Below are 12,061 nucleotides of genomic sequence, written 5' to 3'. Positions count from 1 at the left end.
TAATCATCAGGAAAATGCAAATCAAAACCATAATAAGATACCACCTCACACTGGTCAGAAGAGTTATCACCAAAAAGAAAAGAAATAAAAGGGCTAGAGAGGATGTGGAGAAAAGAGAACCTTTATGCACTATCGGAGGTAATGTAAATTGGTAAGGCCACTATGGAAAACAGTATGGAGGTTCCTCAAAAAATTAAAAATAGAACTATCAGCAATTCTACCTGCGGGAATTTTTCCCTTAAAAAAATAAAAACAAAAACAAACAAAAAAAACACTTATTCGAAAAGATATATGCATCCCTATGTTTATTATAGCATTATTTACAATAGTCACGACATGGAAGCAACCTAAGTGTCCATCAGTAGATAAATGGATAAGGAAGATGTGAGAGATACACACACACACACACACACACACACACACACACACACACACACATACATACATATACACAGACAGACAGACATATATGCCGAGAACAAACTGGTGGTTGCCAGAGGGGAGGAAGACAGGGGGGTCAGTGAAACAGGTGAGGGAAAGTAAGAGGTAAAACTTCCTTTCATAAAGTAAATAAATCGTGGGGATGTGATGTACAACATAGAGAATATAATCAATAATATTGCAATAACTTGGTACGGTGACAGACGCTAACCAGACTTATCAAGAGGATCATCTTGTACTGTATAAAAGTATTGGATCACTATGTTATACACCTGAAACTAATAATATTGTAAGTCAATTACCATTCAATTAAAAAAAAAGAAGAAAAAAGTCAGATCAATAGAAACAAATCTTTGGATTTAACTTTTGAAAATCACTTAAGACTTTAGTGAGAGGAATGTCTGTAAGGTATTAGAGTTAGAAGTCAGATCATAAGGAGTTTATTCAAATATTGAAAAGTTAGGTAAATTTTAAAAAAAAGGAACTTTAAGGTCCAGGGCTACAACAAAAAATAAAATAGTAGGGCAATTGCGAGAGTGGATTAATCCAGAAACATCTCTGAGATCATCAGTACTATTTTTTTATTATTATTTTGTGTAATAATGAGTTCTTTTCTGTAGCTAGTTTATAAATAAGGTTTGTAATATATATTTGCTACAGCTAAAGTAATACAACATTTAATCACTTCATACAAGCAGTGCTATAAAATAATTAAACATTCTGAAAAGTGGCATATGGGAAAGTAAAGCTACATTTTGTTAAAGTGGTTCTTTTGGGGGGATGTCCTGTCATAAGTGGTAATCCACATGCCACTGGAATCTTGCAGAGAATAGGTGACCAAAAGGAGTAGCAGCTTTTACTGTTGAAGACCACACAGTATCAGGTCTCTCCTACCCCAACACACAAACCTTCACAGCGCTGTTTACCCAAAAGGAAATCCTGTGTCATTTTGGGCAGATGACCTGTTATGTTTATAATTTGTATGATATTATCTTTTGATGTCACGTTCTGTACTAATAAAGTCTTTTTTTTTTTTTCCTTTTTCTCCATTGTCAAAGCACATAGGTAGTAGCAATAGGGTTAAGGACAGAATAGAGAAATAATAGCACATACTTTACTAACATCATCAAATAGAAACAAAGCTTAGTTTAAGGGTGCTTTCTAGAGTCTCTAGATTAATCGTTTAGGTGATGCCAATGTATCAAGATTTTCTCATTTGTAAGTGACAAAAGAAAAAAAAAAAAAAAAAGAAAAGAAACCTAAAATTGGGCTTGTACAATAAAAGAGATTTATTGGCTAATAGACCTGAATGTCCAAAGTTGTGGGTATGGCTTCCGTTAAATGGCTGATGCAGGGCTTCAGCTGACGTAACCAGGGCTGGGTTTGTACTATTTCTCCAGCCACCTTCCATGGTGTTAGTTTTAACTCATAAAAGGAAGCTGTCAGCTCTCCTTTTGTGGTAGCAAAATGGAAAGGGATAAAATAAAAAGCAATCTATGCTATACCAGATAATGAGGTAGCACTAAAAACACACTATGCTAATAAACCAAACTTGCCTTTCTACCTGCCAAACCAGATTCCTCTCCTCAGACTGCCCTTCCCAGGACTGAGACCACAGTCTGCTCCCTGCCAGCCCGATTCCTCAGCAATTTCACCTCTGCAGTCGTTCCCAACTACCCATCTCTTCCCGGCCAATTTCAGATCCTCCTTGTCTCTCACCTAAAAAGACCGCGAGCAACTCCAAACTGACTTCTTGTCTTCCGCTTCCTCCCCCAACACAACACACCCCGAAGCCCGCAGATTCACCTGGTACTGCTGAACTGACCGCTCCTCTCTTCACATAACCTTCCTGAGCTCTCCACCGCACACTAACTAAAGCATCCAAGATGGACCAGATGGCACCAAGATTTAGCCTCAGCCTCTTCCTCACACAGGTCCTGCACACATACTCCACGCACCCAGATTGCGTGAGGGTCCCCAAACACCCTCCCCACAGCCCAACCATGTGCATCTTCCCCCAAACCTGCCGCCACTTCCTCACTTCTCAGAAGCAGCTCTTTGCCCACCTCGGTCAGAGGACTGCACTTCCTGGATCCCCACAGGCTCTAACAGCCCAGAGTCTATCTGCATCATCGCAGGTCCTGCGTCCTCCTTATCACCCTTTCTATGCTGTGACCTTCTAAAAGCAACAAACACCTTCTCTACGATGGGAGTTAAGGAGGCAGCCTGCAGTCAAGAAATAATTATTGTTAGAATTTTTCTTAACCACTTGATCAAAAAACAAAGACTCACATGGCAAGGGCAAGGGAGAATTGCTCCAAAAGCCTTCTCCTGGAAAGTAACAACAGAGTTCATAAAATGTGTCCTGCACTTTGAAAACATGTTACTCAAATTTCATAAGAAATAGACCATAGCACTCAAGTGGGAAAATTAAAAAAATGAACTTCAGTGACTAAAAAGAAACAAGATATCCTTTAAGAGTTCTTTTTAAGGGACTTCCCCACTATTAATTATTTTATAACCATGGATCAAATAGCACAGTCACACCTCACAACTGAAAGGTGAGATGGATTGTATGTTGACTTGATAACACTGTACAGTCAATAAAAAGGCGGAAAACCAAAAGGACCGGCCAACAGAATGACAGGATAGACTCGGCCAGCCCTACAACCGAATTCACATTCCAAGAATGTACAAAACACATCCGCCTTCAACATATTTCCAAATTTTTACACAATATTTCATTAAAAAGGGAAAACTGAAGCAGAATTCAAATAATGCAGAAACCTCAACCTCTTGGAAGCTCTGCATCTACAACTCACTTTAAAACTACTCTTGTCTAATCATGTCCGTCACTGTCAGATTTGAAGCTATCAATCTCAGAGTCAGGAAAGAATGTCTTTGGACTAACTCAGGTGGGAAAGGGGATTACGTGCCTTGAAAAACTTTCAAAACATGAACCTAAAGCACAATGGCTCCAGAGAGAAGGCTGACTCGGAGCCACAGAAGCTGCTGGAGAAATGTTCTGATCAGCATTCATTAACCAAGGAACAGCCCCCTGTCCAAAGATCATTAAAAAAACACTTCGGGGGCTTCCCTGGTGGCGCAGTGGTTGAGAATCTGCCTGCCAATGCAGGGGACACAGGTTTGAGCCCTGGTCTGGGAAGATCCCACATGCCGCGGAGCAACTAGGCCCGTGAGCCACAACTACTGAGCCTGCGCGTCTGGAGCCTGTGCTCCGCAACAAGAGAGGCCGCGATAGTGAGAGGCCCGCGCACCGCGATGAAGAGTGGCCCCCGCTCGCCACAACTAGAGAAAGCCCTCGCACAGAAACAAAGACCCAACACAGCCAAAAATAAATAATAAATAAATAATTAATTAATTTTTTTAAAAAAAAAGATGATACTTCTATTGAAATACCGTTGTTTGGTGTTTGTGTTCAATAAGATCAAAAGCGTGATTTGTGTGGATAAGGGACTGACTACAAAAAGATTCTCTTTCTCAATTCATGGGGCAACTTAGCTTCAGTTTTTAAATATACAAAATATCCATTAAAGTAAACAGTATGTCATTTCTTAAGTAAGTATTGCCAGGACCAAGGTAAGGGAAACACAACTTCCCCTCACTTCTTCCCACTTGGGTTTCTGAAATACTGGGTTAGTGATGATGTGCAATTTCCTAGAACGCTAAGGAAATACCCACTGAAAAACATCTGTCCTTAACGAAACAGAAAGAAGTGACCTATGGAAATTCAAATGGAACTCCTGTTAAAGACAAAAACAACAACAGGGACGGTAGCCAAGAAAAGCATGTTTCCACTGTGAATAAACTTCCACAAAATGCCAAGGTGCCTCAAGCTCATTCTCAAAAGGAGGAACATGGTTCAGTTTCACTATTAAAAGATTGGTTTCTCACTATTCCAAAAAGGAAATGGAACATCGAGAGCTAGGAGACTTTAGCTCTTTTATATCTGGCAATCCAGACACAAAAAAACTGTGTCTATAGTAGATGTTTAAGAACAGTTGAATGTATTTCTTAATTCTATCTATACCCCAAAGTGAAGGGGGAAGTACCCATATAAATATGCCTATCTAAAAAAGAAAAAAGAAACTTTACGAAAAACCTTTGATTCCAGTGTTCCTTCGTATCATTTTAAAACCAGTCACCACTCAGCTGGCAGCCAACTGCATCTCACCAAATTCTTCCCATCTCACCCTCTCCATCCCCCAGTGAGTGTAAACTCTGGTCATAACTGCTCACTTAACTTGACTGTCTGCAAGCATGTCTTTTCTGAAGTGGATAGAAGTGAGTTCTATCCAATAATGATGCACACAAATCTTAAAAGACAGAGCATTTCCTAGCGCTGTTACGATGAAAGTTAACATTGGTTCCTAACCAAAATCAAATACAAAGTTTGAGAAAGATTTGGGGTTTTTCCTCCAATTTTTGAGTGAATATATGTAAAGTTATTCTTTTGCAAAATACAGTAATAGGAATAACTACCTGCATTCGAAAGAACACCGGAGTATCAGAAACAAATGGACACTGTCATCAAAAGCATTGTGACACATTACTGTTTTCAAAAGTTCCCTAGATCCTCCTTAAATTCCCTCCGGCTTGACAGTCCTCATTTAGTCTTTTGAGAGATTTTTCCTTAGCAAAGTGAACACCAAAAGGGAGGCATTTTAGATTCAAGAGAGGTTTCTTCTGACTTTTTTCTTTATTATTTGGAAAACTGAGAATTATTAAGAGAAAAAGAGATGAAACCAAAGTACCCTCCAAGACAATGAAGCGATAGAAAAACCCAGACCCTAAGTGACCAGGCAATGGCTTTGCACTTACAAATCGCCTTTGGACCAGCACACTCACTCCCCCACAGGAAGAATGAACATTTACCCAAACAATTTAAATGTACACTGGAGCGTCCCTTTTCATACAATCTATTAATTACTAAATACCTGTCTCAATTCATTATGCCATTGGGGCCAAATTGACAACTGCGCACCCCAGGTTTACTCACATAACCGAGAAAAACAGATCCAATATCATTTTGAATAAAAAGATTACCAACTATAAAACAGTATGCACAACATAATAACATTTTTAAGTGGGTATACACATAGAAAAAATTTAAAACGTATGTACCAAAAACATTAACAGTGATTATCTCTCTACATAATGATTTTCCTCTTCTCTTTCCAGATTTAACAACATACACTTGACCACATCTTTTTTGTTTGTTAATAGATGTCTCAGCAGGATCCAAACTGCAACAAGTTTTTAAATTATAACTTTGAAAGACTGATGAGTATCAGTATGTATACTAAAGAAATTCTGCTTAAACACCTAATATCTTTAACTCATAACACCATTCAAGGCACAAAAAATTGATTCTTTAAAATCATTATGACGAAATACACATCTTGGGTGTTTTCAAAACAAACAACAAAAAAACACACCTAGGTATTACAACAGACAAATAAAAATCTTCCCTCTAAAAGAAGAGACGAACATGGATTGTTTAAGAAAGCTTACACAGAATTGAAAAGGACCTGAAGAGGCTTTCATACAGTTAAGCTATGTGCAAACCACAGTTTCATCTACGTCAATATGCAGCATTTTAAAACCACATAAAAAGGAAAGGAAATTTTTAGTGCAGCCGGCAGTCCTGCAATAAGGCTGCTACTGCTGTAGCTAGCCAAACAGCTCACGCTTCTCTGAAGACTGGGAGCAAGGCGCGCTGAGGCTCAGACAATATACCCCCAGGTATGTCTTTTCAAATACTTAATATATCCAAATGTCTTTCCATGGAAGGGAAATCTATGATTTTCAGTGCTTAAACCATGTAAGTTGAAAATGCCAGCATGCAATAAGGTTGCTGTGCAAGAAGGCACCAATTGTTAAACTCCAAATAGATTCTCACTGTGAACTACGCTGTAATTTTCTTCTACCTGATGACCTCATCCATCCCTTTCAGAAAGACAGCTTAATTCAGACAAGACTGAATACTGCTTACTTATAGGTAAGCTTAACTATTCAGTAACTCGATTTTATAACTGGATGGATAAAGGCCATTGTTGTAGGTCTTCACAACAGGGCACAACAGGTCTCTACAAAACATTACGATAGGTAATTTCAAGAAAATTCCATTGTGACTTCCGTAAAAAAATATCTAATGAGTATCTAATGAGTTTCTAAGCAATGGGCACTCTCAAACAAAGGAGACACTTGAAATCTTTTCTTGATTTTGCTGGAATACATCTGGGTACCTCAGATTTCCACAAGCTAATAACTGGTTGAAAAAATACTCATCAAGCACTTAGTTTTCAAATTCATGATAGAAAACACAGAATGTTATTACAGTACAATTTAACCTCTACTTGATAAGACCAAAATTTTTAAATAGATTTGTGTTTCATTGAAATCTAGACTGAGGTTCAAGAAAAGCAACGGCGAGGCACTGCATGACTCTCAAGCATTATCGAATGAACAGTTACACTGTAATTATTTTTAAATAAATTACCCATGAGTGGTATATATGGTCAGTTCCAGTTACATAGTATATTAATTGATCAAAACAAATTATTCTCTAATCCTTCTCTTTACCACATATTCATCTATTAAATGAGACTTTATCACTGTATGAGCAAAAGGGGCCCTCAGAGAAACACCTAATATGTTACTCTTATAATGTAGCATTTGTAATACAAGAGCATAGGCCAAAACCCTAGCACTTTGTAAAGGAACAACGAGCAAAGGTGGGAGATGAGGGTCCATCTACACCAACACTAGCTTCTGACCCAGAGAACAAAAAGGACGTTTAGAATGCCCAGGTACTAAATAAATGGTTACTATTAAAAGTCAAGTCATAAGGAGTTCAGTAAAGCCTAGAGTAGCCTTCAGACCTGAAGAGCTTTCTTCAGGCATTTAGGATAGGCAGGATTGGAGCTGGGAAGCATAAAGGCAGAGAGTCTAGGGAATGGTCAACAAGGTCGGATCCTAGCCGGCTCTAACGAGCTGGGAAACCTTGACCAACACCCAAGTGCCAGACCTCAGTCTCCTCAAATCTGGGGATTGGACCAGATGCTATTAATAAACGTTCCCTCCATCCTTAGACTCCTACGATCCCCAAATTCTATCACAACGAAAAGTACAAAGGAAGGAAGGAAGAGCTCCCAGAACAGTAGAGATCCCACCAACCTAAAGTAGAGAGTTGGGAGGATGATATGCAGGGACTAGGTCACAGGAATTTTGAAAGTAAAGGAGGTTTAGGCTTAAAAGATAGAAGCTAGGTTTGGTTTTTAAATATATGTACTGTAAAATGAAACATCAAAACACATGGAGCCTAAACATCTTTTAGTAGTATTTAGGAAAAAGAATGAATACTTTATTTCTGCTCTTCTACATGAAAATAGCTTAGACTATAGTTCCTCCCAATAGTAAGCACTTAGTAAAGGTTTGCTACTATAATAATAATAAGAAAGACAAATATCATATGATATTGCTTCTATGTGGAATCTAAAAAAAAAAAAAAAAAGGTACAAATGAAACCTATTTACAAAACAGAAATAGAGTCACAGATGTAGAAAACTTATGGTTACCAAGGGTGAAGGGGAGAGATAAATTTGGAGATTGGGATTGACATATACACACTACTATATATAAAATAGGTAACTAATAAGAACCTACTGTATAGCACAGGGAACTCTACTCAGTACTCTGTAATGACCTATATGGGAATAGAATTTTTAAATTATTACTCCAAATAATAATAATAATCACCATCATTATTACTGTTATTATTATTGAGACAAAGTTTCGAAGTGATTTTGAACATGGCTTCTGAGATCAGACTGTCTGGGTGGGAATCCTGGCTCTATAATTTACCAGCTATATAACCTTGAGTGTTAGCCTCGTGGTGCCTCAGTTTTCTCATCTGTAAGACAGGGATAATAACATCTACGTGATAGAAATAAGGAAAGGTTAAATAAGTACATGTAAAGTACTTGGCATGGTGCCAGACACAAAGTAAGTGCTTGATTACTTTCACTGAGTTTAGTACAGAATGACATTATTCATGGACCCTCAAGTCCTATCTCAGGTAAGGAAAGGCGAAGGACATATACCCTTTAAATGTCACTTTAACTTAGAAAGTTTTATGTACATCTGCCTTATCCATCCACTTGCATACTGTTTCACCCCAAGAGGTACACAATGGATCATGAAATAATTAGGAGAATTAACATTCAGAAAGGCTTCTGAAGTTCTTGTTTGTTCTTTAAAAGGACGTTTCAGAGAATGGGCTTGTTTGGCCTTCATAGCCACTATACTTACTATTTGCTATTTTTACAAGCCACATATCAATTTTTTCTTGCTAAAACACAAAAGCAATCTTCTGATTATTAAAACAAAGGAAGAAAGGTGTTTAAGATGCATGAGGATGGTGTTTATCAGGAAGTAGCACCAGGAAGAATACCTGTGGCCCAAAGAGCATGTGTTTGACTAGACCAGGTCAAAGGGAATAAATGATACCCAGTTTGTTTAACTTGCGCTATAAATCACCCAATGTTCCAGATTTGAAGGGAACGTGACAAGATTTTGTCACCATCAGTGATGATCACAATGGTTCTAAGGGGAAGTCTTAAACTTCTAGCCCTGAGCTCTGCAAAACCCACAATGAAAGAAGAAGAAAAAAAAAAACAAAAAAAAACCCTCAAGTGTTAAAGTTAGATGTTTTCAAACATCTATATATATAACTGAGCTTCTCTTTGAGAACTGTGTAACCAACGATCATACATCCTTGCCCTAGAAGCCTTTAAAATACGTTCTTAGTCAAACTTCTCACCAACACTGACATGGAAACATCTATACACGCACTGTTCAAGAGAAATACAAAGCAAACCACACAGGTACTTTAAAATTATCTCACAGCTACACTTAAAAAAGCAAAAAGAAACAGGCTAAATTAATTTTAATAATATTTTAACCTAATATATCAAAAATATCATTTCAAGATGTGCTCAATATAAAAATTAATGACATATTTTACTAACTGTTGTACTATTTGCATAAAATAGTACAATTTTACTACTTGCACTATTCTTTATAATATTTTACACTAAATCTTTAAAACCCAGTGTGTACTTTGCACGTACAGCACACATCAATTTGGACTGGTCACATTTCAAGGGCTTAATGGTCACAGGTGGCTGCAGCCTACCAAACTGGATAGCACAGGTCTGTACCATCACGGATCTAGCGCAACAAGGCAAGACCAGATTCTAATCCTACAACTTTTTCTGCCAAAAAAAAGAAAAACAAAATGAAATTCTCATTGTGAAAATGTTCTAGTGGGTTACACAATAAAAGGCCTACTTTTTAGATTTTAGCACAATTTTCTGTCCTTCCTCACCTCCCCTCTCAACCTAGGTTCCTCTAGCATGAAGAGCTCTGTCAGTCTGTGAGAACAGAAAGCCAGGAAGCCTCAATGAGAGCTCTTCAGGTTCAGCCACAACCAAACCTTTTTTGTTTCCTCTATTTCTCAGAATTTCAGTTCACTTATCTCCTCTGCAAACTAACTTCCAACGCAATTGGTAACAAAAGAGCTATCAGAATGCAAAAGTGTGAAGTCAAAAATATCCTTTCTAGAAGCAACCTACGTGGGATTTCCCAAAATCATAAAATCAGACCATGGAAAACCCAGGCTTCCTCATAATCTAAGATGTTCCCAGCAGTCCACACAATCTAGTAAGTTCACCAATAAAATTCTAAGAAGCAGAGAGACTGTGACCGTGGTTTTGTGAATGCAATTGTGTTTGAAGAAAATATCCAATTTGAATTATTAACCTCTCTTCTCTCCCTTTTGTTTTCTGTTTTAACAGATTCTTTGGATTTTTTTTTTTTTTTTTTTTTTTTTGGACGGTGTCATCTTGAGGGAAAGTGAGGATGACCAACAGTTCTACCTTCTGCCCAGTTTACAGAGACCTGGAGCCATTCACATATTTTTTTTATTTAGTTTTCCTTGTTGGAATTATTGGAAGTTGTTTTGCAACCTGGGCTTTCATACAGAAAAACACAAATCACAGGTGTGTAAGCATATACTTAATTAATTTGCTTACAGCCGATTTCCTGCTTACTCTGGCGTTACCAGTGAAAATCATTGTCGACTTGGGCGTGGCACCCTGGAAGCTGAGGATATTCCACTGCCAAGTAACAGCCTGCCTCATCTACATTAATATGTACTTATCAATTATCTTCCTAGCATTTGTTAGCATTGATCGCTGTCTTCAGTTGACATACAGCTGCAAGATTTATCGAATACAAGAACCTGGATTTGCCAAAATGATATCGGCTGTTGTATGGTTAATGGTCCTTCTTATAATGGTGCCAAACATGATCATTCCCATCAAAGACATCAAGGAAAAGCCCAACGTGGGTTGTGTGGAATTCAAAAAGGAGTTTGGAAGAAACTGGCATTTGCTGACAAATTTCATATGCATAGCAATATTCTTAAATTTCTCAGCCATCATCTTAATATCTAACTGCCTTGTAATTCGACAACTCTACAGAAACAAAGATAATGAAAATTATCCAAATGTGAAAAGAGCTCTCATCACTATACTTTTGGTGACTACAGGCTACATCATATGTTTTGTTCCTTATCACATTGTCCGAATCCCATACACCCTCAGCCAGACAGAGGTCATATCTGACTGCTCCACCAGGATTTCACTTTTCAAAGCCAAAGAGGCCACACTGCTGCTGGCTGTGTCCAACCTGTGTTTTGATCCGATCCTGTACTATCATCTCTCAAAAGCTTTCCGCTTAAAGGTCACGGAGACGTTTGCTTCACATAAGGAGACCAAGGCTCAGAAAGAAAAATCAAGTTGTGAAAACAATGCATAAAATACGGGATTTTCTCATGCTATCTTTTCCTGCCTTACTGGACAATTGAGTCTACAAAACTGCTGGGAAGGAGGGAAAAAAGAGCCTCCATAAGTAAAAACACAGGCAGCTAGCCAATGTGGCTTGGTTCACTGAGAAACCCTGTTTCTAGATGCAAGCCAAGCAGTACTCTTGCGGTTGCTGATGCTCCTTAACCCAAACGTTTGTACGAAAAACTAAAAAGTCTTGTTGCACCAACATAAACCCTGCAATATCCTTGAAATCTAAATGAGCTCTATGACACAGACTGAAGTATTCATGAGGTATTCATTTAAAGGCCTGGAACTGACTTCCTGATAGAAATATGCAAAATAATCTCCATGTAAGTTTCCAGAAAGCCCTTCAGCAACACAATTTAAAGTCCTTTAGATCGCTTAAAAAAAAAAAAAAAAGCCAGCTGATTTTTTACATGAAACCACCTGTGCTGTGCCGGATTTTGTTTTAATCCATCACTTCGAAAATGGTAACCTTTTAGCTCACGACTCCAATTTTTAATAGCTAATTGTTTCCTACCACAATAGCTTAAAATTCTTTTAAGCTTTTTTTTAAGCTTAATTTAAAAAGGCTTGGAAATACATGGATAGTTTTTAATGTACTATATATCCTTATATACTAGCTGTAGGCTATAAATAAAGATTTTCTACTGTTAGTAATGACAAATCCAGTGATTTCTTAG

The 12,061-nt window shown here is 37.8% G+C and overlaps 2 protein-coding genes across 2 annotated transcripts in view; one reads left to right on the top strand and one right to left on the bottom strand.

The window, feature by feature from the left end:
- Positions 1-12,061, bottom strand: part of MED12L (mediator complex subunit 12L) — a 331,114-nt gene that overhangs the window by 212,638 nt on the left and 106,415 nt on the right. The window lies entirely within an intron of this gene.
- GPR171 (G protein-coupled receptor 171) lies at positions 10,387-11,862 on the top strand. Its single transcript, XM_057545672.1, has one exon. The coding sequence runs from the start codon at positions 10,387-10,389 to the stop codon at positions 11,344-11,346; it is 960 nt and encodes a 319-aa protein (XP_057401655.1). The 3' UTR covers positions 11,347-11,862.

This window comes from Balaenoptera acutorostrata, chromosome 4, assembly GCF_949987535.1.
Source record: "Balaenoptera acutorostrata chromosome 4, mBalAcu1.1, whole genome shotgun sequence".
NCBI lineage: Eukaryota > Metazoa > Chordata > Mammalia > Artiodactyla > Balaenopteridae > Balaenoptera > Balaenoptera acutorostrata.
This window is presented reverse-complemented; position numbering and strand designations above follow the sequence as displayed.